General features: G+C 39.2%; 3 protein-coding genes across 6 annotated transcripts; 1 reads left to right on the top strand and 2 right to left on the bottom strand.

Moving 5' to 3' along the window:
• Positions 1-5,422: 5,422 nt before the first annotated feature.
• LOC124352289 (cyclic AMP response element-binding protein A-like) lies at positions 5,423-11,534 on the bottom strand. Of its 2 annotated transcripts, none has more exons than XM_046801997.1 (9): positions 10,866-11,534; positions 8,070-8,427; positions 7,783-7,991; positions 7,589-7,664; positions 6,918-7,156; positions 6,628-6,825; positions 6,370-6,534; positions 6,179-6,282; positions 5,423-6,083 (listed from the first exon to the last, which is right to left on the bottom strand). In XM_046801997.1, the coding sequence occupies exons 1-8, from the start codon at positions 10,959-10,961 to the stop codon at positions 6,235-6,237; spliced, it is 1,389 nt and encodes a 462-aa protein (XP_046657953.1). In that variant the 5' UTR covers positions 10,962-11,534; the 3' UTR covers positions 5,423-6,083; positions 6,179-6,234. The 2 variants fall into 2 exon arrangements, with proteins under 2 accessions (XP_046657953.1, XP_046657954.1); XM_046801998.1 differs by having other exon boundaries at positions 7,783-7,976; positions 10,866-11,533.
• Positions 11,535-13,941: 2,407 nt separating this feature from the next.
• Positions 13,942-19,979, bottom strand: LOC124352237 (AP-2 complex subunit alpha-like). Of its 2 annotated transcripts, none has more exons than XM_046801992.1 (19): positions 19,878-19,979; positions 19,027-19,107; positions 18,717-18,928; positions 18,449-18,642; positions 18,243-18,366; positions 17,944-18,051; positions 17,715-17,823; positions 17,495-17,645; positions 17,173-17,341; positions 16,978-17,115; positions 16,722-16,904; positions 16,516-16,647; positions 16,249-16,446; positions 15,824-16,176; positions 15,493-15,622; positions 15,288-15,426; positions 15,038-15,182; positions 14,751-14,955; positions 13,942-14,666 (listed from the first exon to the last, which is right to left on the bottom strand). In XM_046801992.1, exons 2-19 carry the CDS (start codon positions 19,088-19,090, stop codon positions 14,589-14,591), a joined length of 2,832 nt encoding a protein of 943 aa, XP_046657948.1. In that variant the 5' UTR covers positions 19,091-19,107; positions 19,878-19,979; the 3' UTR covers positions 13,942-14,588. The 2 variants fall into 2 exon arrangements, with proteins under 2 accessions (XP_046657948.1, XP_046657949.1); XM_046801993.1 differs by having other exon boundaries at positions 19,775-19,904.
• Positions 19,980-20,016: 37 nt separating this feature from the next.
• LOC124352263 (speckle targeted PIP5K1A-regulated poly(A) polymerase-like) lies at positions 20,017-23,183 on the top strand. 2 transcript variants are annotated; one of them, XM_046801996.1, is made up of 7 exons: positions 20,018-20,143; positions 20,207-20,264; positions 20,401-20,572; positions 20,648-20,765; positions 20,844-20,953; positions 21,230-21,514; positions 21,615-23,183. In XM_046801996.1, exons 2-7 carry the CDS (start codon positions 20,250-20,252, stop codon positions 23,126-23,128), a joined length of 2,214 nt encoding a protein of 737 aa, XP_046657952.1. In that variant the 5' UTR covers positions 20,018-20,143; positions 20,207-20,249; the 3' UTR covers positions 23,129-23,183. The 2 variants fall into 2 exon arrangements, with proteins under 2 accessions (XP_046657950.1, XP_046657952.1); XM_046801994.1 differs by having other exon boundaries at positions 20,017-20,264.
• The last annotated feature ends 3,528 nt before the right edge of the window (positions 23,184-26,711 follow it).

Below are 26,711 nucleotides of genomic sequence, written 5' to 3'. Positions count from 1 at the left end.
TGTTTGTATGTGTTTGGTCGTTTTAGCCATCGGGCGGCGAATTTGAATGAAGAAAAGCAGCGGGTTGTTAAATGATCAAGCGATTTTTCTTTATCCGTAATCCGTTTTTTTTTGTTTTGTTTTTTTGTCTTTTACCCGTAACACGTTCGGAGAGATGCACGAAACACGAAATTTATCATCAGCAATATACCTTGTGGCCGCAGCAGCGTAGAAAAATGTTCTCTTGACTTTTCTTATTAAATTCGGTTAGACGCTTTCTTTTTTTCTTCCAGCGTCCGAGGTCCCTTTTACCTTTGTGCATTTATATGTAACGGGATTGATCTTCAAATCACGGGGGGGGGGGGGATTTGTTGTTCAATCCGATGTGAACTTTCACGCAACTTGTAGTATGTTATGCGTCCATTGCGTGAGAAATCAAAGGGATGCAATATATTAATATATTAGGATAATATTATCAGGACGCAATATAATTATCATAATTTATCATTAATTATTATCATGATAATCATCAATTAAGTACCATTTAGCAACCTTCGGGAGCCCATTGGTCACAAATGGGATAATATTTTTAATAAGGTACCATTTAGCAACCATTGGGAGCTAATTGGCCACAATAGACAAATATCTTTACTACCAAATCAATACCATAAAGTGCCCAAAATAGCCGGGAGCAAATTCATTGCCAGGTCACGACCAGGTCATGAATTGGGAAATACGTGGCCAGCTGGGTAACTAGAAGAGGGGGATGAATGTGTGGATAAAGAAAGCGATAAGGATGAGCAAGGTAACTAATAGTAACAGATTATTTGGATTAACTGATAAGGATATGAAATTGAAAAAGCAGATGAAGATATTGGGGCTCAGCAGAATCCAAAATGACCAAGGAGATGAAGATGATGGGGCGCAGCAGAATCAAAATGACCAAGGAGATGAGGAAGGTCAGTGACCGGAGGTGAAACTAAACAAAAAACAGCAGAAGAGGAATGCTAGAAAGGAGAGATGGCTGGAAAAAAAGAGAAGATGAACTAGAACATCGAATCAATGTCAGAAGACTTGGCATCGAAATGCAAAACTGGTAACTACAACTGTAGGGAAACAACCCGATTCTCCCTGAAAATTTGTATTTTTTTGTGTAGATTCGGAAAATTCTGACAGCGAGGACGACGTTGATTACTTCGACGATTGATTACTACGGTAACCTAACCTAACCTAACCTAAGATATAAGCCCCCTCCTTTTCTAGTTGTTTGTAAACAAATTTCTTTGCATTCCCCCTCATGTTTGTTCGTGCAAGAAAACTCTGCATAGTTCTTCTTTTTGCCAAATTCCATTTTTTTTGTATTGTTTTCAACGGAGAAAGATAGTATTGAACTTATAATTCCGTCGAAAACTCGACAAAAGTTGACAGTACGTCCGCAACGATGCTGTGCGACCACACGACTGAAGCATGGAGTCATGGACTGAAGGCCTGAATCGATAGAGTGGTGGTGGCGCGGTGTGTTTTATAAACATACAACTAGCGCTAATGGTGGCCCGAAAGGTGGTGCCTTTTCAGACCACTGGCCCGAAGTGTATTCATCGTTCCCTATATCACCTAGCGGTACAAATATAAATGTTTTTGTCTCTTATATATTTAGGGTCTGTTCTCAAAATCTCCGATGGAAAATAAATCTTTTTAGCCAGATTTGGTTCACTTACTTCTAACTGCCGATGTTCCCATTAGTCAATCGTCATTCATCAGCTTCTTATTCTTGCGCTGATGAAGATTTAGTTTTAACCGTAGGGGTTTTTGTGCGCTACTGGGATTCTACTTTGAATATAATAGGGGGAAGCCAATTTATTTTTTCGTTCTCGCCAATTCTCGCTTATATTATTGATTGTTCCAGTCAGAAATCAGAATACGAAAACGCATTGCTTGTGTCAGTTTTAATGTGTTTCAAAATATTAATTTATTACTTTAAGTATTCCGAAGTATTCAAGCTTATCATTCCATTATTGCTTGTTGTAAACTTTGGCATTGGTTTTCTGGCTCAAAAAGATCGAAAACTTCACCGTCAGTTTCGAGTTTTATTTGTCGACAAGCAGTACATTGAGAATTTATCCCTTCGCTTCGTTAGCTTTGAAAGTGCCCCACGCGACTTGCTAGCCCAGCTACAACAACGTGTAGAATATAGTGGTTGGGAGTATTAACAACGCAGAAATGGCCCACCTCTGGGAGTAATCGCTCAAATGTTAAATGGAAGTTATTAAATTCAGTCCGTTCCTTTTCCCCCTCCATCAAATTTATTTTTTTATTTTATTTTATTCAATTTCTATAGCGCACTTTACAACTACATGATCAAATGACGCTTTAGGTAGAGTCACTAAAAAAAATGTACAATTTGGGTCATTTATAACATTTACCGAACAAATTGGATTTCAACAGAGTCTTAAAATTTTTCAGCTCCGTCATTTTCTTGATGTTATCCGGCAGGTCGTTCCACAGCCTCGGACCCATTCTTTCTCCATTGTGCGCGAGCCATAGAGCCCAGGTTTTCCTGGTGGGACAGATAGATCACTAGAAAATGACGATCTGAGGGTTCGTGGTAGGGCTGTGGCCCGGGCGATGAAAACCCGGGCCACCGCCCGGGCTGAACGAAAAAAAACCCAACCCGACTCGACCCACCGAGGCATTTTTTTTAACGGGGCGGGCGACGGGTTGAACCCCCGGGTCCGCGGGCCAACCCGAGTGGTGGCGCCATCTAGTAGTCACATAGAGAAGCTCGTTATTCTCTATGCCTGCGGCCTCAAAATATTGCCGCCAAATGCTCTACGATAATTTCGTAGCATGAAAAGTAGGATAAGTGGTAGAAAAGGGCGTTCAGGGGTATTCAGAAGACAGAATTGACGTGTCACTGTTGGAAGAAGAAGATAATTAAGAAAATAAGGGAATTTTTTTAAGTCTGTAAAAAAAAAAGTGTGTTTGACCCGATTTTTTACCCGGGCCGTTACCCGACCGGTAAAAATTTTTTGACCCATGGGTTGGCCCGGGCCAAACCCGTTCACTCAGTTGGCCCAACCCGCTCCGACCCGCGGAAGAAGAAAAACCCGTCTAAAAAACCCATAAAAAAAACCGCTAAAAACGTCCCGGGCCACAGCCCTAGTTCGTGGTGGGTTGTAACGCTGAATCAGGGATGACAAATATGGAGGGGCATATCCATGCAGACACTTAAAGGCCAATACCATAAAATCAATCGTTCCTCTCAGAATCTCATAGCAATGTTAACGCATCTGATGCAGGTGGCTGTATTGAGTAGCGTAACTTAACGGAGTAGAATTCTTCTTTTCTTCACTGTCTGACAAAAAATAAATAGTTCAAATTGCGATTTTTAACGCGAATTGATTCGAGTGGGAGCGCTAATCGGAATATTATGATTTTTCAGTAGTTGTTAGTCTTCTCGTTAGATGGTGGTGGTATGTAGGCTATAAATGAAAACCCTTCAAAGTTGCACCATCGTAGCACCTGGGAGTTTATAATATACAAGGCTAACTTATTCCCCTCGGCGAGAGCTTGTGATGCGGGGAATTTTTGTAGCATGCCTGCGTACCTGCCTGCCTGTGTCTGGGTCTCTATCTTACCATATCATTAACTCATAACGTTTCCCAACTTTTTTTTAAATTACCAATTGTCCCAATTGATATTGATATTCAAACTGTATCTTGCAGCGTCTTTTGCAGTCTGTTTAGGAATAGCCTATTTAACAGTGTAACATACGAAAAAAACTGTTCCGATGATCTTTATTCTGAATTAAATCAATATAATTTATGCAGCGCTTATGGAAATCAGGATCAGAAAAATCCCTCAATAAGTCATAACTCATAAGTAATAAACCTGGAGGTAATTTGACGTTTTTATTATTCGGACAGATCCGTGTGAGTTTTGATTGATTTGGCCGATTGCATAATGTAATTCATTCTTTTTTTCTACCAACATCAGCACATTCCTGTTGTAGGGAATTGGTGACCCTGAATTCTCAGCGTAATTATTTTAATAGTAGCCTGCGATGCCTACAGTAGCAAATTCTTTTTTCCAGTTTTGCGGCACGCGCGCCAAGCGAGTTCATCTTACCTGATCCATCACGTCTTGTATTAAAATATCAGAGTAAAAAAACAAGCAGAACGATAGTATATATGGTGAACGTATTTAATTTAATTTTCCCGAATTAACAATGATTTAAAAAAATATGTTATATTAAACCTGTATCCTATGAATGGACCACCAGTGGTATGCACTGTATGGAGCCCCCGAGTACACGGAACGTGAAACGCACCTGTTGTTTACAGGACTTGTGTTTTAAAATTTACGACTAGAGCAACTTTGAAAAGCTTTTGAGAATGTTGATAGTTCCCGGAAACGTGAAGACCTCAAAGTAAATCGGTGCTTTTTTAGATTTTTCAACAGATGGTTTTTTTTTAGGGGTTGTCAGAATTTGGTGGTTAAATAATTTTACCAACATCATTCCCGAACGTTATTTAGATATAATAAGGGACTTTTCGGCGTTATTCTTCAACTTTTATTATGACGTTGAATATCTTGTCTGAGAATGCTGTCGAATTTTCAAAATAAATACTTGGAATAAATAATCAAGATTCCGTTTGGCTCTCATCATAATATTCTATTGTTTTTCACGCTATCTGTGTCGCATGCTTATGCGTCATAGAACCATAAAATAGAACTCTCATTAGCTGAAATTTATAACCGTAAATTTGCACATATGAATACTTGAAAGAAGGTTCGTAACTACATCTCAAGTCTCAACATTGCGGTTGTTGGCTTCAGGTAAGTCACACGTTCCTCCAACCATGCATTGTCTACAGTTTTTAGTTTAAGACAATAATGCTGGTTTCCTGACAGCGATATACTAGCGCTATATAAAAGAAGCCGGAATTTTCTGTGATGTCTTATTAGAACCCTTTCCCTTTCTTCCCTTTTTTTTATCAGATTTAAAACTTGGCGCTTAAAAATTCCTTGGGAAATGGAAAACGAAAAACGTTGGCTGTTTCGAATGACATTCACAATTTCATATGAAGCGAAAACAAGAAGCTGCCGACTCCACAACTAACAGCTGCGCCGCGCCATATCAGTCTGAAGCATCGTCTTTCGGTGAAGAAACACGGCGATTGAGTGAGGCCTCGTTATTCAAGATTGTGAATCAAAGGCTTTCGCCAGAGGCTCAAACAAGTTGTTATCAATTAAATACGTTCCATCCAACCAACTTTCATTCAAGTTTCTGTCAACTATTTTACTACTGTACTAACTATAATCTTTATTATTATGGTGGAGTTGTCCGAGAGTTTAGCGCGTCCAGCAGTAGGTAGTCGTGATTATTATAAGAAATAACGTGCGCATAAATTCAAAATAATAAAAGGAAATGATAAAACTATACGTAAAAAAGCATCAATCGTGTAATAAAAAAATGTTTTCCCAAAACAAACGATACACACACACAAAAGGAAACTGCAGTTGAAACAAAAAGTGGTGAAATGCGATGAGAGCTACATGATCCCATTACAAACCGATGAAAGTTTAAGAACCCCATGCAAAAATCAAGTCAACATCAAGTAGTTAAAAACATGGGCGTACATAGCCAGTCAGATATTTGGAACAATACATGAATACACTATTTCAAACCAATCACCATGAATTTAAAAAAAATAATAATAATAATTAAAAAAATGAAAAATGATTGAAACAATCGTTTAAGGTGTAAAAAAATTACTATCAAAGAAACATGAGAACAGATCGATAGGCATCATTGAGGTGTGAATAATACACCGAATTGCACGCGCGCCAATTTAAAAAAAAAATTGTAAATCCAGTTAGAAAAACTGAAAAATCGTTTTTCCTTCGCTTCTCTATTTTTAAATTTGAGTTAGAATAGGAAATTTTGTAGTTTTCCGCCGAGGTCCGTAATAGCTGGAAATTCCGCAATATATAGTATGAGGGAGCGTATATCGCCAAATTACATGTTCGACATCTAAAAATCGGAATTGATTGGAAAGACTAGCTATTACAAAATGTGCAACGGAGTATCGGTATTCCTACTGCTCAATCAAAGGAAAATAAAAGTCATTTAGATTCAAGATCTCGGCTATCCGTTCCATTAGCATTATAGACGAGAATTCAAAAAATCAATTACCTAAAAGGACGGAATGGATTGACAGGTTCATTTCAGCTGACGAGCCAATGACATGTTTAGCCCCTGGTTGAGAAACAGTCGCTGACTTCTTTAATATGCGCCGACTGAAAGGTAAATGAAAAATAACAGAATGTCAAAAACATGTCAAAATTCCATTTGAACTGCTGTCCATCATGTCAAATAAAATATACCATTTCGTCAATCTGATGAGAATTTAGATCCATGTTGTTGGATCGTTTATTACAAAGGTGCTTGAGGCGTGTCAGCTGAAGCTGTAGAGCGGCATTGTCCGTCTCCAGCTTGAGAAGCCGTTGGCGGTAGTCGCTGTTTTCATCGGCCAGCACTTGGGCCCGTCTCTGCGATGATGATCGAAAAAAAAAGTAAGAGTTACAGTATGCCCATCACAAATCACAATAACTACAGCCAGACAAATAAAAATTTCAATTTACTTCAAGCGTGTCCATATATTCTTTCTTTTTCCGGCGCGATTCTTGAGCTGAAATTTTGTTTTTAATTTTACGACGGATTTTTTTCAGGGATTTCTCTTCGGCTTTCGTGAGCGGCAACCGTGTCGGCACTGGATAACCTTCAGACAGTAAAGTTCTTTTCTCCTCCTCAGTCAGCTGGAGTACTCCCGTTGAACCTTTCTGTTAATATTGAAATGATCATTAATTAGAAAATGTTTCGAGTTCTTTCCTCCAATAAATATTTTTTTTGTTTTTTTGTGTTGGCTCATTACAGGTTGGTAGCTGATGAGAGGGCTGTTAATAGGATGGCGGCTACTTCCGCTACCAAACGAGTCAGGTAATGGTTTGGTGGTTAAGAGTACTCTTCCGGCCTGGTTCAACCTTCGTGTCCCAATTTCGCCCCCTGATGTTTCTTCCAGTTTAGGCGACGCAGCGTCTCTCTCGGGCGAGAGACTCCCTTCGCTGTCGCTCGACGTCGACGACGGCGGCGTAGGCGGCAACGAGAAGCTGGCTACATTTTTCGTAAACAATATCAAATACAACAAGCTGATGAAATGGTGATTCATTCAATAACGCAAACGGCAGTGCATACAAATACGCTGACAAACTCATTTTTAAAAATTTCATTTTTTCTTTCCTATATTTTTTACTAATTTTTTTTTTCCTGTATGGCATATGCCGATAGACTTCCAAAACATATGGTTTACTGTACGTGCGTTTCATAGACAGATTACTATCGTCTGCTTTTCATGTCGCTACGAAAGGAGGGAGTGCGTCACCGGCCGAAATGTGCGAGGCAGATCGATCCGCCTCGTCCAAGTGTGGCACACAAGTGCGCCACCATATGTATATTATTATGTTATTGTATATACCGTATATATATGTGGCAATCTAAAGTGGCCCAGTTAAAATAAATGGCAATAAAATGTCGCTAGAAATTTACCTGATTTGCTGGAGCACGATGAAGCGTTTGTTACCCGCGTCAGCACTAGACGGCTGTTTCCCGAAACTGGTTTTCCCTGAAATGCACACCAGTTATTTATTTAATGAAATTTAAATTCCAAACCCAAACAAGACGAGACACACAAAAAAAAATAAAATAAAATCCACCGAACAATTCACTTTTTTTCTTTTTACCTTGGCTGTATGTCGTTCGCGATTACACAAATTGTTGGAAATTGAAATTGAGCGCTTCCGTGATTCCGACCGCGAGCTTTTCGAGTTGGTGTGAGCATCAATGAACGTGTCAGGCGAGGCCGGCGTAGTGCCCGGCGAAGCTGGCTCCGCCTTGATGCTCAGTGAAAGTGGATCACAAAACTGGTTTCCCATTTCTGAATCAATTAAAGCTAATGAATTAATCATCGTGTTGATTTGACTAACGAAACCTGTTGCTCGTCAGGCTCGTCCCCAATTGTTTTTTTTACCTGTGCTGGACTCTGGATCTTCGGATATTTCAACTTCGCCCCGGCTGCCGATGGTGATGTTGTAAGTGCTGCCACTCTCCTTGCAATTGATCAGGGATGTGTCGCAGTAAAGCGACGAGGCATTCGTGTTGGGCTGGACGCGAGCCGAGTAGCGATGAGCGGGATTAGCCAAGACTTGATTGGCCGCAGAGACGGAAGCGTCCGTGATGAGGCGATCGTGAAGGACCACCAATCCCGTGTCGGCCGCCGAGAGATCGTCGTTGCTGTCGTCGTCGACTGGCATGAGACTGAAGCTCAGTCCCGTCGGCCAATCTGGATGCTGATAGTTGTCGCTCTCTTGCAGTTCTACCACCATAGACTAATGGAAAAGATAAGAAATAAAAAAATGTCAGTAAGACTAGACGCCATGACATTGTAGACAATTTTTTTTCTTAGTCATAAAAAAATTTTTATTTATTTTTTCGTTTGTTTTGTTTTTGAATAATTTTAACTCTTACTTTCAAGAGTATTTTGAGTCTGTGTGATGACTACGTCAAATGGAAAAACCCCAAAAAAATCTGTTGAGTAACCAGAGCTGTATAAGATCTGAAAGAGTTTCATGAATCACGTTGGTAAACAAAAATTTCGTGTGAAGTGCGAAAGAGAACTTCACATGGACTCTTCTTTTTATTTACTGTCTGGTCGTGTCCCCTATTTTTTTTTGTGTTATTTGATTTATTTTTTCAACAGAAACACAAGTGATGGGAGACTCGCGGTGTTCAGTTGACCGAAATGACGCTCAAGTTTTTGGGGGGTACATAAACATCCAAAAAAGAAGAAGACGAGTGCGTAAAATGTATTCTTACGGCTACTACACACAGTATATATACTCGGCTGCCTACTAGCTACACCAGGGAAAGCAACTGCAAAGAGTTTTATTATTTTCTTTCTTTTCTCCCGTTTTTTTTTGGCTTTGGATTCCAACGTCCCCTATTTTGTCAGTTCACAAGTAGACTAACAGAAGATTACCATCTGTTAAGGTTGAAGACAGCGCAAGCGTTGCGCTTGCACGCTCAGTTGGCCAAAGAACAAAAATGAAAGAAAACGAGAAAAGGCGAGTAACGATCAAAAGGAAAACGAAGAAGAAGAAGAACAGAAGAGGAAGAAGAAGAAGAAGAAGAAGAAAAAGTTTCACTGCTTGTCCTTGACCATCGGCTAATGAACTCTCCTATACCATATCCACGAAACTCCTTTTTTTCCCACTCTGTCGTCAAATGCTGCACAGTGCCAATTCGTAAAAGTAACGACAACACGAGGAAAAGAGGAATTTGTGCGAGCGCTCGAATTAGCATAAACAAACACTAAATCTTCTCTTTAAATTTAAAAAAAAAAAGTACGTTATAGGGGCTTATGAAATGGATCGAAAATATACATAGTGTTGAAACATTTTGTATCTCTGCAGCAACAACTCGTCGTGTAAACAGAGCGGTCGTCTTATCTAGTTCCATAATATTTCAGCTGTCGAAAATAAAGGCGCATGTTAAAAAAAAAAAAACCGGACCCCATCCGTTCAGTCGATGATTTCCTTTTGGGCGGGGGGATTTTTTTTTTTCGTTCCTTATCGTGTGCGAGCCAAGCCCGCAGAGTTCTACTATACTTTGTACTCACAGAGGCTTGGTTCTCTCGTCGCCTTGCATCATTTTCTCAACCAAATCACTTTCCTCGCAGTCTGCATGTTTAAGCTCCCCGCGCTTTTAAATATAAAAACATCTGGTTGTTGGTGGTGAACGTGTATTTTTTTAAAAGGCAACCTGTTGACTATTTATTTTGGTATCCTTCACTTGATTTGCATGGTCTGAGAGTCTAAAGCGACTCCTTTTGGCTTGGCGCAAAATATTCAGCACTGCGCAGAATGCAGTCGGTACCGATGATATCAAAGCACGCTGGCCTGGCGGTCCTGGCCAGTGAACTCTGCGCTCAATGACAGTTAAAGAAGAAGAACCGGTTCCACCAGAAAATGCCATACTACCGTCCGTCCGTCCTCTGCCGAACAATTTCGTATTCAACAATGCTTGTGTGTCCAGCTTCTTTTTTATCAGCTATAGCCCCCGCTGGCCTTGAGCGCCAGAAGCACTGGCATATCAAAGTCACGGCACCCAGAGAACTTTCATTTTCCCTCATATCAACAGGTAATCAACACAGGCAAAAATATAGGGCCGCGCGCGTCTTGTTAGATGATGATGATTCCAAGAGAAAGTTTTCACAAATTTTTGTTTTTTCAAGACCATGAGGAAGAGAGATCAATAGCCAGAACTTGTATTTTATTTTATTTTATTTTAAATACCCTACGGTCAAGATCATGCCCCGTGGTACACCCACCAATAATAAATATTTTACCTGAAGGTCAACGAGAAGAAATATTTTTTCTTTGGTCATGTCAGAGGAAAAGCCACAGAGTACACACAAAACTCCCCTCCCTTAGTGATCACAGGTGACTTTTTTTTTTTTGGTCGACCGTGTTTTTCTTGGGAAAAAGATTTCCGCCCCTTTTCTTTTCAAATTGACGAGCCTCACTCGCACGTGTCTACATCATCCCACCCACGAAACACATATTTTTTTTTGCTCTTATTTCAAATTCATGACTTACTTCATTTCCATATCTTACGTTTTTCTACCCTTTTTTAAAAGAATGCCGATGGTACATTTCCTTGTGTATAGACGCAGGCGAGTTTGTTTTGAATCAGCGGAAGTTCACAGGTAATTAACTGTTTGTTTAGACGACATACGAGGAGGGCTAGAAACATCCAGTTCACTTACCGACTCGAACGAATCCGTTTCCCACAGTTCCGGCAGAGCATCCATGCTCTCATTGTAGTCGCAGAGCGGCTGTTCCAAGCTATCGAATGCTTCCATTGCGTTTTAGCAGCTGATGATTGTTCCAACAATTGAGAATCCCAAATAAAAAAAAAGGGAAAATCAGCCTTCACGAAAGTCTAGCGCGAGCACAAATTCACAGACACATGTAGAGGAGAAGCACGAAAGAGTTAGTTGACTTGTATCAGTGCATTTCCTTCCGGGACCTTGCAGCCAAAAAAAAAACACACGAAAAAAGAGTCCGCGTTATAGTTTTGTGGTCTGGTGTCTCGATATTATATTCTCCCACTCGCAGAAAAAGGAAGAAAAATTGGCAGATATTTCCTGTTCAACTGACACCGACCTTTGCAACAAGACCAGCGATATTTGATGATGGGTTTCCAAATAACGTTATTGGGGGGAGACCTTCGAAGTAATAACCTTGCACCACTCGGGATTAATGGCGAAAACAACCAAATTACTGATTGAATGGCGATGCAAAGTAAATCGGTGCTGGAGTAAAGATCTGTGTAAGAGCGGTAGGGGGGGGGGATGGATAAATAGCGCGAGGGGAATAATTTCTATCCACCTGTTCACTCGTCGGCGGCTCAGAGACAACTGCCGGCTGCCGGCAGCCGGCACTGTGGCCATACACAACGCCAAGTCGCTGAAAGCCCAAAGCGCCGTCAGTAGGGATATAACTTAGATAAGGCAATTGGACAGACCTTTTACACAGTTGGGGTGCTAGTCTAATGGTATGCTTGCTCAACCTTATTTTTTATACAAATCCAATTACTATTTTTATATTTGAACATTTCTATTTTCAACGGATTATTTTTTTTTCTCTTTTCAAACTGTTTTATCTGCTACCGAATTAAGAAAATCACGTTCTCGAAATTTCTAGTACAAAAAAATTGTATTAACTATGAAAAAAATATATTTTTTAAAATTCGCGGGTTATTATTCTACATGTCAACTTTTGAGATACATTTCGGCGCACTTGTTTTTCCCCCCTTCAACATATTTACATTTTAGTGGATTTCTTTTTATGGGAGGGGGAAAAGAATGTCTTTTCAATATTATTGAATGTATCGGTGCACCCAGAGCGCTGTCATTCATGTATGGTAATTTTAAGGACATGCCATTGTCAAACCATGAAGTACTTCATGGTCAAACCTTCATCCGAATTCTATACCCATCTCTCGTTGATGCTGTCAACTCGATTTCGCCGGATTGGTGCAAGCAAACCCAGATAATAAGAAGAACTATCCGCCAATAAAAATTAAAAGTCGTAAGTTTTTGTTTTTGTTTATCTGTGTAGCCTACATACGGAAAAGAAACTTCCTTAAGCCGCAATCTGGCTATAGCTCTGTCCGTAAACTGATAACATATGTGATATGTAGTATGCATACAACAGGTTACCGTATACCAAAAGTGATGCACTTTATCTTAACTGATTCTGATTGGAATACAATGTATTTTGTCCATTCTAGACAGTCGAAAAACTGAAAACTGAAACGAAACTGAAATCCAACCGAAAATCACAATTTGAATTGTAATTTTTCTGGAGGGGCCCCGCAACAATCAATCAAAGGCCAACCTATCCTTCAACATCCAATGCGCTGTAGGCCATTTTTCTTTATTAGAGAAACCTGTTTGATCCCACTTTTCGTATGTCTACCAGGGCTCCCTACATTGCTACACCCCAACTACCGTCTTTGACGAGGAGGGTTATTTAGTGAGCATGAGCTCGTCATCACTCTGGGCTATGAACTACAATTTCAACACACAAGGTTGAGTTATTTGAGTTTGATATTCGGAGCGTAGTAAGTCGGACTACTTGTCAGTCAATTTAATGAGATTTTTGAGTCTAAAAATAACCGAAAATAACTATTAGCTTAGTCAGATTTTCTCATTTATATACTCGAAAGACGTCGAAAGATTGCGTTTGTCCTGCTGAGCTTGTGGGTAGTGGCCGTCACTTTCTCATTTCCTGATCCATTATTGTAATTGTCGATTTTCAGGGTTTTTAAAGTATGTCAGTAGTTGAAAACGACATGGTCAATCCTGGCCGGCTGCGACCTGTATCGTTCTCTAATGTCTTGTGATAAATGACATGTGAAGAAATGTTGCATAGATATTATATATATTCACCATCTTGATCGGCATTGAACGCGGTGAAATATATATCAACTAGACAGAAAAGCAATTTACAGACAAAATGTTCTCTTGACCGCCGAGTGTTTTTATTCGCAAAAATAAAACAGTTGAATTACATTTTTTTATCAGCCGTGAAACATGGTGCGGCAGCAAGTGTATATCAACTAAATCGAAACCGTTTCAGTCACTCTGATTTCATTTTCGAAAAAAAAAAAAATGCTAGGAAAATAATCAAATCTGTTTATCCAGTCAAAGAAAAAAAAAATAGATACCTCCTCACCCGTCAGTCCTCTATAGTCTATATAGGTTACTTATTTCGATATGACTTTGACTATAAGCGATTTACCAGCAGACGTCGGGACAGTCATATGTCTGGGTTGTAAAAAAGACTCGAAACCTTATTTCTCGTTACGCTTGTTTTTCAAAAAACGTACTTCCCCGATCCCCCCCCCCTCTTACCTACCCCTAAAATTGCCCAAGGAACAAACTTATTTTGTACGACTATATAAATTGTTTTTCTCACATTTTTTTCTCTTTTAAAGGTCAACTCAAAAACGCATTAATAACGCCACAGAATAAATATTCTTAAAACATTCATGTAATAGCATTGTATAAGGAAAATTACTTTAGATAAACTTAATAAAGCTTATTTTATTAGGAAATGCATTAAAAAGTATGAATTACTTAAGTTTCGAATTCGCACTCGATTATTTAGGAAATATTGACCGGAGGCGCCGGGAGACATCAGACATCGGAGTCTGCAACTTTTTGTCAACTCTGTTTCGATAACGGTAGTCTAGATTACCGGCTCAGCTGGTCGATTGCGTGGGGAAATCCTCTTAATTAAACACGAACATAAAAACAGAAAAATTTTTCCACATCAACAGAGAACACGTGCACGGTGTATTTTTTTTTTTCAGGAGAAAGAGTCCGGGATATGGAGAAGAGGGCGGTTTTTTTTTGGAGAATTAACAGCTAAATAAGTAACAACAAGAAAGAAAAAAAAAATAATATGAATAATGATAAAGTACGACGAACAGCAGAGTTCCACAAAGAATAATGGCTTTTCTTCACGCCGCTAACTTCCTTAGATGCCGAGGTAAAAAGTGGTGGTACTCCAATCAACCTCAGTCACCGGAATTAAAGTACAAGGAAATAATATAGTAAAGCGGGGGAAATAAAGTGCACAAGACCACTAAGAAATATTTAAACTTGGGGAATTTCACAAACATAGATTTTTTTTTAAAGGAGAAAATTACCGAATCAAATCGTTCGGTAATGAAGACGAACAAACACGTATATGTTGGGCCCGATCAAAACTATTTGCCTATTGCAAACATCTTTTGACGCGTGGACTCGGCGATGTCGGTTGATGCCGGGATTTTTAGTTGTTGTTGTTGTCTTGTATGAAAATCTTTTTCGTCATTCGACTAATTTCTTTACGATAATTTTTTCCTTCAGTGGGTTGCATGTCAACTGTTATCTCTGCTGTTTCTATATAAGTTCGTTTCACGCGTGCCTGTTGGTTCAAAATTGATCGCAGAGAAGATCGCATATCAGCTTTGCCACCGAATCCTTGCTCGAACGAATAGTCAGACGATACATCTGTAACACACACAGGAATTAGTGACGCCACGCATAAAGAAAACGTGTAGCATTTAATTATTTATTCTCGTTTTCTTTCTTTACCTGGGCTTGACGGTTGGGCTCAAGCCTTAGTAAGCAACCGATCTGCTGGGTGCGAGTGTGGATGATGCCAGCACTAACGTAGTTTTCTGGGTTTGGATCAATGCCGTCTAACAATTTCATGCCTGTACCGATCAATTTCGTGCGAATGTGAGACGCGTCGATTGGTTGAGTAGCTTGGAATATTTTCTGAGCTTCTTGATTGGAACTGAACAACAACAAAAACGAGCATAATTAGCACACAAAACGATCAATAGTGAGTCAAAACATCGAGCTATCAAGCAACTCACCCGCTGAGATTCTTCCAACGGGTGAAAAATGCTTCCGAGTTCATTTCGGTGGGTTCAAAGAACTTGTTAATTGTCAACGGCAACTTGAGACTCAATCGCTGTTGCACTCCGTTGTAGAGGAAGAGAATAGTTAGCGTCGGATATTCTAAAAAGAAAAACAAAACAAAAAACAGTCCACATTACTCACTGACTAGGCTCGTAAAAAAGCGAAAGTAATTGCAGTGGCTGAAAAAGAAAATAAAGGCTTCACCTAAGAATTCGTCGACACACTCGACATTGACCAGCTGTTGAATTTGTGCACCGGCATCGACGTTCACATCGACGGGTTTAACTTGAAGAATCAGTTTCGTTGCTAGATCTCCCGGGGTTCCCACAGAAGACGAAAAGCCCTAAATAAATGGCCCGACAAGATTTATTGACATTTTCCAGATTCGCGAACGGAATACCAACTATACCTGTAGAGCAAATGATGTTTTGTTTCCAAAATATAGCGCAATGCGCCCGAGATTCTGACGGAATTCCGACTTGACTCCGATTTGAAGCAGGTCGTTTTCAAAGAGCACCCCGTTATTCTTGCAGGCAAACCTAACCGCAGAATCATTAGACCCATTATTTGCGTGTAGCGGAGTACAGACTGACGTTAACAGTTACAAGTTATACCACGCGGCTCAAACAAGAAACAATTCTGGCAATTTACCTTATTATAAAGTTTAGACTTTATAAGAAGTTGTAGCCAAACATCGCCAAAATTAGAAAGAAAAATGTGTCTAAGTCGAGAAGCGTTACTTTTTCAAATTGTCGATGGGTTGAAACGAAGAGCCAAATCCGTTATTGACACTTGGCGGAGAAGCTGAGCTGAATACATCGGCAAGCATGTCGACTAATGGAGCAGGATTTGGCGAGGCCGAAGACCCAGAAGGCGATGTCAAACCAAGAAGATCGGTGCTCTGGTTACTGGTATTGTGTGTGGAGTGATTGCCCACCGAGTTCAACGCGGGACTCTTCCGCTCTTTGGGAGTAGCCGAGTCGTTTCCTGCTGTTCCGGGCTCGGCAACGCGGCCTGGCTTCTTCTTCTTTAAAATAGCCAAGATGGAAGATTCCCGTTCTGGGAAAGGAGGCATCTCTTCTAGAACTGTTGCCTGTGAACAAATACGAATAATGTCTATTACATGGAAATGGCTGATTTCGGTAAACGAACCAAACAAACCCACCAAGACATCGGTTGACGCGACGATGCTAAGTTGGAGATATTCAGATGCTCGTTGCTGGAGCTCGGCATCAGCACTGCGTAGATTATTGTCAGCTTTGAACACATCTTGTATAAGATGTTTGATCTCCGGAAACAGGTTGACAAACTTAACATAGGTAGTCAGCAAAAGAGCACGGGTGTTGGCGGAACAAAGGTGGTACTAAAAGCACAAAATATTTTATGTAATTTGTAAACTGGATAAACGGATTTGAAAATAAAAATGTCTTACTTTGGAATGTAGAAGTTGGAATTGGACAGCTGGGGAAGAACGCTGATCTCCTGCAATTAGATTGCCAAACTCCCCTAAAACATAGGAACCTACTTTCACCATATTTTCGTGACATGCCGGTGCCTGGAGAGCCTGTAATATTTCCCAAAGAAAAATTAATAAAATATCAATAATAATATTAAGAGAGGGGGAAAAAAAATGCATACTTCGAACACTGTTTTAGCTGCGTAACCTTGAACGTCGTCCCTGTTTATTACAATCTGGATAACGCGGAACCAGACTTCGTCGGAAACATAATCCCCAGCAATACGAATTAAGTTGAGAATAACGTCGACGTACCACGTGTAGTCTGTAGCATATTTCTCAGCCAAAATAGCTACTTTCAACACCTGCACAGCAAATACCAATGAAATGGTATGGGTTAAATTTAAGAAATGAACAAAATAGCTCAATAGAACCCACCATTTCTTCTCGAATCGAGTAATCAGCAGTTTCAAGATAGTTTAGCATTTCCTGAACGATCTCTTCGGCATTGCTCTTGTCACACATGGCATACAAGAGATCAACTGCTCGTTGACGCACCGATACATCTCGTTCCGTCTGTAGCAAAGAGAGAATTCTAATAAAGTAATCACTGTTTTCGAGAGGAGTGAATACCTTAAGTGCATTGATGACAGTCTCCTGATGCTTCTTCACCGAGTCATGGGAAAATTCTGAAGTCGCCAAGAGGCATAGCGACTCTAGTGCTAGATACCGCAGATTTGTTTCCCGGTGGGACAAGAATTGGCCGAGCTGGTTACATCCCCGAACGAGCAATGTTGCATCACTGAAATTAAAAGACAACAAAGGTGTAAGGGACTTCACACAATATTTCCTCCGCCTCAAATAACACACTAACTGATGTGGTAATAGCAAATGCCGATTTAGAATAGGAAAAAATATTTTCTACTAGCGAAGAATTTTTTTTTAGAAAACCCACCTATCGGCGTGAATGATCAAACTGATTGCCTCAAAGAGAACAGCATTTTTAGCGTTAGAATGCTGCACTTTCTTTGATTTCGGCGGTTCTTGTGCCTTGTTTAAGATGGTTTCTAAACATTCAGTTAATCTTCCGCGGACACCGGCATCCTCTGAAATGAAATAAATAATTCATATTTAAGACAACATTAAATTGCTTCTGATTAAATTCAGAAATTTACCCGGTGGAGGGTAGTTTTGCAGTAGTCTCAGAAGTTTAACAGACAGCCAGGGAGCGGGTACAAAATAATAAGTGTAGTCCTGTAAATCTGTGTAGCTGGCTGTCACGATCTGAATGCAATTAAGAAAAACAAATTATTTATTTTTCTTTTGATTGATTTTAGTAGTAGTGTTTAGATTGATAAACAATAACATTAGTAAAGTATATTGGAATTTATATTTCGAATTTACCCGGCTGAGACGAGAGACTGCTAGGCTAACACATCCCTTGTACTCGTCAGTGTTCCGTTTCACCAGGGCTTCAATCAAAGAGGCAGCAGCCGTTACAACTCCTAAGTGCTGAAAAAAAAGAAGAAATGCTTTTGATATTATTTTGGTAAAGACCAATTCAAATCATGATGTGGACAATGGAGAGGAATATCTTGTTCGAACAACTGTCGATCTTCGACCGAAGGTTCCTCTTCTACTTCGACCAAGAAAGGCTTTGAACTTAGGAACCTAATGCCATCATGCTACCAGGTCATTCACACCTGGTCATTTAGTAAGTGGATAATTCGTGATGTCCATTCTCCGCTTGGTATGACTTCCGGGCAGGTTCGAAGCAGTCTCAGAAGACAGAGAGCAGCCGACTGCTTTACAACGTCCATAGTGTCTCTGTTTATGATGTTATATGAACAAATTTAAAATATGAAAATGTCTTATTTTTTTTTCTGCAAAGGTAATTCAAGTCACTTACCCCGACACAAGTAATTTCGGGATTTCTGTGCCAAAGGTCTCGGCCATTTCTTTGCTTCCTATGTTGGCAATGCACTGAAGTGCCAAGTTAACGTGAATGGGATTGCGTGACGCCAAATCATTCTTGATACTTTGAATAATCAATCGAATCAGATCACTGTTAGTGTTGACCAGCACTGAGATGAAAAGGTAGCCCTGACGATAGGTGTGAAATAAATATTAATAAATGAAAACTGCACTAAAATCGAAAAAGTTCAAATGGTTTGTACAATTTGCTTCTCGGTGTACTTGTTGGATGATAGAAGATTGACGGCTTCCATGTGACCAAAATCTATATCGTGTCCCAAGAGGAAGATGAATAGCAATTTGCACACATATTTCTTTTTTTGGTAGCCATCCAAGGTTTTGTCGCCTTTGAATTTGGATCGTATGTTGGCCAGCTCCTTATTAATTCGCTTTATTTCCGCTTCTTTGCTTTTACCTGCAGACAGATGGTAAAATGTAAAAAAAAAAAATGAAAAATAAACAAATAAAACAAAAACAAAATGAAATCAGAACAAAAATGAAGAAAATACACACAGTTTCGAATGTCCGAAATGAAGACGGCCAGGCCCCGCATACCATCTCCTCTGACGGCCGGCATTCTCTTTCTGTTCTCAACTGCAATAGAGATCGAAGTATTAATAAAGATACAATACTATACAAAGTATTAGGCTGTTACAGTAGTGTTTATTTAAAAAAAATTATATGTGTATATATAAATATATACGTTTGTAGAGCGCTTGCGCACAGTCGTACGTAATGGCCACCGAAGCCACAGATATTGATTTCGTGGTGCAGGTCATAAATAATCTTACAACTAAATGCATAATAATTACCATATTTTAAAATGATCTAGTCACACTACATACTCAATCATTAAAATGAAAACAATTTTTAGAAACCCTAATAATATGTGGCCCACATAAAAAAACCAAAACATTTCTACAATGATCGGGCATAATCTAGAATCACAAAATTTCAGTTCCCTGCTAATGAAGGTAATAGATAAATTAACTTGAAAATTTGAAGTGCAATAGGCTCATTGAAATGAAAATAACTGAAACTAAACTTCGAGACCACTAACATACAAAAGGATATTGTAGTGTAATAGACCAATGACACCTTCTGGTTTTTAAAGATTTCCTCATAAAACACAGATTCAAACAAAAAGACTGTTATCAAGGTCTACTCCCGAAATTTTATAAAATGAGTGGTTCCTGTCATTATAACCTAAGGGAGTAAGGACTAAAGAGATCAGAAATGTCTCGTATAAGAGTAGGCATACCGTGTATATAACTAGTCCAGTACAACCGATCAAACTACCCAAAACTTGATAAAGAATAGAAATATATGTGAATATCAATGAAAAACCAAGTGCCAATTCTTACTGAGATATTCGACCGGTGAAGAAACTCCTTGCCTTTACTGTCAATGTAGTAAACCTAAGACGATACCAAATACCACCCACTTCACACATCCACGACATCTAGGACATCTAGCGGTTGAGCTGAAATTTCAATGAGCAAAACTGTTGTCTGCTTGAAATGAAATAACAATAAGGTGATGGTGATCGTCAATGCCGTAATTGCCGCATGCACCTGCTAAGAAAAAGTCCGATTTGAACAAGCCAGCACGTTTTGTAACTTGCTCCAAGGTTTCAAAACAAATGCTATAATCTCCTTCATTTCACTAACTACCGTTCATCTCCTACTTCCAGTAACGTTTTGGCTAGACAATTCCAAACTTTATACTGAAGTAGAATGAATCAAGTCAAGGTATGGCCCTCTTTTATTTATTTTTGTTTTAATATTTCCAACTTCAAAGAGTCTCATTTTATGTACAATGTATGATTTTTCTATTAACTTAATTTTTGTATTAAGACTTTAATATGATTTTTTCTTTTCCATGAAGAATGAAGAAAAACATGTGCCAAAAGAGTTGTGCTCTGTTTGCAATATACAAATAGACCGCATCAGTATGGAGCAACATTTGAAAGGAAAAAAGCATATTTTGCTAGTTAATCAAATAAAAATGAAGAAGAGAATTTCTCAACAAATTAGCAGTGAAGGAATCTATATAACTGGTAATTCAAAGATACCTGAGAAATCTTTATTCTGTGTTCAGTATTTTGAAATATTTTCTATCCATTTAAAACTAGGAATTCCAACTTCCCTAAGGAAAGACAAACTAGTAAAACATTTCAAACAATTTGGACAAGTAATAGCCATTTTAAGGAATGAAACGGAAAACACAGGATTGTTGCAGTTCAGAACAAAGTTGGTTAAATTTTTCACAATCATCAACAATCTTTTTGTATCAATGTTTAACTTAGATTTTGTTTTTAACCTTTAAAGAAAGCAAGCAGATATGGCACTGAAATGCTCTCATCATGTGGAAGGAAGTTTGTTGGGAGTGCAACCAAGAAATCAAGTTGAACATAATCTAACAAACTCATCATCCAAAGGTTTTTAAATTTAAGTTGTAATTTTTTTTAAACATCTGAGTTTATATTAGTTGCTGCTTAATCTAATTTTGATTGATGTTAACATATTTTGTAAATTAGTTTTAATTGTCATCTTCAAATAGGATTATAATATGTTTGCAGTTTATTAATGTGATAAGTCGGTTGAAAATCATTCTTATATGGGAACGGGTATCCGATTTTACGATACCAAAATTATTTTGATTATGATCGCTTTGTTCAATCACGTTAGTAAGATTCCCTTTTTTTAATTTCTAGGTTCAGCTGGATTATTTGACGAAATTGAGGTTTTCAAAAGAAAATTTGAAGAAACTTTAAAATCAAATGCTGTGATACCTGTAGATGAGCAAATTCATTTATTGGTTAAGATAGTAGAAACTACAGAAGAAGAAAAAAGCACGAAGTCTCAGATCATATCATCTTTAGAGGAATGGCTGTCGCTCGAGTTTCCTGGCTGTTGCCTTCATCTTTTTGGATCATCCGTTACTGGATTAGCCTTTCGCAATGATTCTGATCTTGACATTTTCTTGGAGATTCCTAAATGTATGATATAGAAGAACTGCAAAAAAATTTAATTATACGTCATATATTTCGTAAAACAACTAAAAGAATCTGTTATTTTTCATTTTTTTTTTTTTTACAGATGATGAAGGACTTGCTGTAGCAGATGCTTCTTTATCGGATGAAAAATTAACAGAGAAAAAAAGGGAGTATATGTTGAAAACTCTTCGTCGAGCTTCTAATATCATACGCAGTCATCCGGACATAACAGACCTGTTTGTTGTTTCTAATGCTCGTATCCCTGTTTCCAAATTTGTCTACAGTGCGATAGGGGTTAAATGTGATCTCACTTGTAACAACATCATTGCCGTCCAGAACTCTAAACTGTTGTATTCCTTACAAAGTTTAGATGTTCGCATCAGACCTTACCTCTACGCGCTTAAATTTTGGGCTAAAAGTCATCGTTTAATTAGTTCTCCTGAATCGACGTTATCTAGTTATGCCTTGACTCTTATGGCTGTGTTCTATTTACAACAAACTGATCCCCCTCTAGTTCCATCTATAGAGTCCTTACAAAGTGAAGTGCCACAGGAAAAAAAGATATATTGTAACGGCTGGAATATAAGCTTCCAGGTCCCATTGGATACAGGAAAATCACCAACTCAAGCGACCTCCGAGATGTCCATAATTTATTTATTGATTGGATTTTTTCGATTTTACCAAAAGTTAAATGCTAACGAAGTGGTAGTGTGTCCACGCATAGGAAAATGTTTACTCAAAACTGAATTCGTCGATGCGCCTCATTCGCCTGAATGTCGATCAACCTTGCTGTGTAACACCAAACAAGGCGATTCAAGACCTCCTTTAAAAATAAGTCTACTCTCCGTTCAAGATCCATTCGAACTTAATTTCAACGTTAGTTTTAATTTCCGACATTTCGAGTTGTTTCAGTCGCTATGTGAATTGGCTGAGCGTACGTGTTTGAGAATAGTTGACGTTAAAAAAAGTGACAAGCAGTCCGCCTTACCCGCACTATTTAAAGTTCCTCTCAAAACCAAACATGCCTCAAAGGCCAAAAGAAACCCTACCCAGTCTTCAGTGCTTCTCAAATTCGTATCACTTGATGGTGTGGCTAGTCTTGAAAATGTAAAAAAACTGTGCCAGTCTGTTGGCCAGTTCATTATTAGTTTGTTCATTTTTTCTTATGGTATTCGAGTAGAGGAAACCACTCAGATTGAAAGCAAACAACGAAAATTGGATGATTGTGATCTCGAAGTTCTGGTTGGAAATGATTCGATTGTTAAATGGAGAACTAATTACTCAATGACTTTACCATTTGACATTTTTAACAAACGAGATGAGTTATTAAGTGAGATTCATAAAGGAAATGATAAAAATTCTTTGCTCGATCAGGAAAAAACTATAACATCGTTAATTTCTAGTGAAAATGCCTTATTTGAAAATGTAAATCCATTCGCGATTGTGAATTTCTCTATTACTTGTGATGCCAAATTTCCGATTGTAGCTCTACATTTTGGAAACACAGATATCCCCGAATCAGTTTTTGTGAAACTTGTGAACAATGTTCGTCGCTTTGTAACAAAATCTGTAAAGCATCATTTGATAGCAAGCGAATTGCCTTATGAACTGAGCTAGTGGAGTCGTTTTCACTTTAAATAAAAGAGCCGAATAATACCTCATCAGTAGTTTTTATCTGTACCACTTTGTAAGTACGGGGGGAGGGGAGGACCGCAGGATCTGTACGGTGTTTTAATCCCACGAATTGGGATAAAATAAGAAATTTTTACCATTGTCGAAGGTTAATTAAATACAAAGTCCTCATTTCTTTAAAAAAAAACGCCGCTATGTGTCGGCCTTTGAAACTAGATTGTTCGTATTAATTGCGAGTAGAAAGGATAATTTAAGGTACCGTAAATATGTTATTGTCAACAAAAATTGTAATTTAGATGGCGATTGAGTGTACCGTCATTTAGCAAGACTATAGGGCTCTTTCGGATCTGTTTTCTTTAGCCGTTTTATCTGGCGACGCAGCATCGCTCTAGACTTTTTTAGCGCGAGAACGGGGAGAAGAGGGAGAATGGGACGAGTGGGAGGGAGGAGGGTGTACGAAAAAAAGGGGACCCACGTTTCCTCTTCTCCTTCATTCGTCCCATTCTCCCTCTTCTCCCCGTTCTCGCGCTAAAAAAGTCTACCAGCCATGCTGCGTTGCCAGATAAAACGGCTAAAGAAAACAGATCCGAAAGAGCCCTATAGCTAGGGCTGTGGCCCGGGCCATGAAAGCCCGGGCCAAAGTTCGGGCTAAAGGAAAAAAAACCCAACCCGACTCAACCCATCGAGGCATTTTTTTAACGGGGCGGGTGATGGGTCGAACCGCCGGGTCCGCGGGTCAACGGCATGTAGACATTGGGACTAATAACCACAAGGACTAATCGAATGCGTCACTAGAACGCGACACTAGAACGCCCTTCCACCACTAGAACGTCCATATTTTAGCCACGACATTAGAACGGAAAAACCTCTAAATTCCGCAGCGACACTAGAACGTCCACATTTAAGTAACGACAATAGGACGGAAAACCTCTAAATTTCTCTGCGACAGTAGAACGGATTTTGCGACATTAGAACTTTCATATTTTAACAACGACTCTAGGACGGGAAATCATTTATAATTATTGCGACACTAGAACGGCTATAAAATAATCTGCTGCAGGGAATGATTCTTTACCGCTAGATGGATTTGGAATGCGTCACTAGAACGCCTGCCCGACACTAGAACGTCCATATTTAAGCGATGCAACTAGGACGGGAAAAACTATAACGACACTAGAACGGCTGTAAAAGAATCTGCAGCGGTGAATGATTCTTTATCGCTTGATGGATTTCGAATGCGTCACTAGAACGCCCGCCCGACACTAGAACGTCCATATTTAAGCGACGAAACTAGAACGGGAAAAACTATTGCGACACTAGAACGGCTATAATAAAATCTTCGGTGGGGTCTCATTCTTTACCGCTAGATGTAGGAGTTGTATAAAGTTTCCGTTTAGGTTGCGCGAATTTTAAAACATCGCATGGATAGACTGGTACAGCTTACAGACAAAAAAGACAGGATAACAACGGCAAAGTATAGTAAATCCTATATATTAATCCCTAAAAAAACTATTCTTTCTGAAAACCTACATATTATCCTTTAAGTATTATTAACGAGTTTTCAGTTTCATATCTGTCTTTGTAAAATAGATCGTATTAGGTTGAAACAAAATAATAGAATAACAAAAATTGTAATTAAAATGTGTGTATTACAAAATATAACAGTAATTGGGAGACGCATGAATTTCGTTATCGTAATAAAAAGAATGCTGCGGAACATCGAAAACCAAGTCATTAAGAGAAACGAAAATGAAGGTATTCAGAGGGGAAATTATGAACGAAAATCGGCCTTGGCAAAATAACGCAGTCTCCAATTCCTCCATTACAAAAACAAAATTTTCCGCAACTTCTGCAATCCTTAAGAAAACTGCGCTGCTCTCTGAGGTAGCTAAACGCCGCAAAAATACCGTGCCCACGGTACACAATCTGCCTGAAATTGTAATTTCAGAGTTTGACATTTTGAATTCTCTGAAATGTCGTATCTTTGACGTACACTAAATTGCTCCATCACGAATGAGTGACTCCCACAGGGGGATTAATAGATTTCTGTAAACATAATTTGTCAACATTTGAAAAGTATTGCCCCCCGCCATCAGTTTTCATGTGTAATCTGGCGAGAAATAAAACTCACCGGACAATTGCAAGCATCATTCCTTCAATACTGGTTACAGCCAAATGCTCTGCAGATGTGTGTGTTACTGTGGTTTAAGATGTTTAAGTTTAAGTGTGGTGTTTAAATTGGTGACGGTCATGAGCCCGTCACGTGAGCTGCAAACAAAGACCAAGCCGCTAGGGCCGAGGATGAATTCCGTTTCGGCGCTCATGCTGGCGTCGCCAGTAATAATCCATTAGGCTTGTTGTACCGAGGCTTCTATTTGTCTCGGCATTGTAATAGCCCCTCTCGTTTGTTTGAATTCAACATAGTGACTGGCTGGTATGCGCAATATCGCCAAAATCCCGGTAAAAGACTAGATTGGAAATCCTTGCGAGTGGGTTAAACGAGTTCGCTTTTATTAATAAAAAGACGGGGGCAAGAAGAAACTTGTGAACGAAATTTTTATTAGGGCCAAAAAGAATTAAATTAAATAAAATTCCGGCGGAAAGAATTCGCCAAAACTGCGTTGCCTGGAGACGACGGAAAACATCCGGGCCCGAAAAATGTGTTTAGATATCTCGGATATACTTTTACAGAGTTACAAAAATTTTGTTTTTCGCTTGTGGGGGGGGAAATAAAAAAAAGGTAAACAGGAAATCAACATTTAACGAGCGTCAATGATGGATTCGACAAGGCCCCTTTAGAACGTCAAGCCTATAGCCGGCGGAACCAAAAATGTTAGTCTGCGCCTATAATATCAAACGAATAGATAACCAAATAAAAATTTGAAAAAATTAATTTGAAAAATAAGAATTATCGACCAAAAATAATTGGCCATCGTGGCTGATCTACTCGGAGGTCGTTTTTCGTATATTTTCTTCTGCGTGCCTGATCCAATAGAAACATTTAATTTGACAGAAAGAAAGAAAGAAAAATGTCTCTTCTTGTGATCGTACAAACAGACAAATAATCACCAGCCCAGCAGAAAAATCAAAGGCATTTTTAGTAGAAGAGATTATAAGGCGGCGGCGGCTGTCTGTGAATGTGTGGGAGAAAAAGAAATGGATACAAACAGCCTAAACACAAGAAGAAGAAGAAAAATAGCCAAGGCAACCAAACAATGTATTAAGCTTCCGATAGTTTCTTCTTCTTCTTCTCTATCTCATAGAGACACACACCGACCGCAGAAAATCTTCTTCTCTTTCACCCTTTTTATTTTCCACATTTTTTTGTATATCCCCAGTGTCTTTCTCGTGTTCATTTTTTGGGAGAAGATTCTTATTGGCAAATTGCAGAGCCGCTCTTACAAGATCGCCTACGCTCTGCTGAACAAGTTGAGCAAACATGGCGGTGATGGGGTGGTAGGAAACGGGACGGACGAGCTGATGGGCAGCTCGAGCTTCAAGCCTGGCGATTGGGTCGCTCTGGTCTACCACAAAAGCGACGCCATCGGTTTCATATGAGTCTTTTACG

The sequence above is a fragment of the Daphnia pulicaria genome, chromosome 1 (assembly GCF_021234035.1).
Source record: "Daphnia pulicaria isolate SC F1-1A chromosome 1, SC_F0-13Bv2, whole genome shotgun sequence".
In the NCBI taxonomy this organism is placed as follows: Eukaryota; Metazoa; Arthropoda; class Branchiopoda; order Diplostraca; family Daphniidae; genus Daphnia; species Daphnia pulicaria.
The sequence above is the reverse complement of the archived record's forward strand: the minus strand, read 5'-3'. Positions and strand labels throughout refer to the sequence as shown.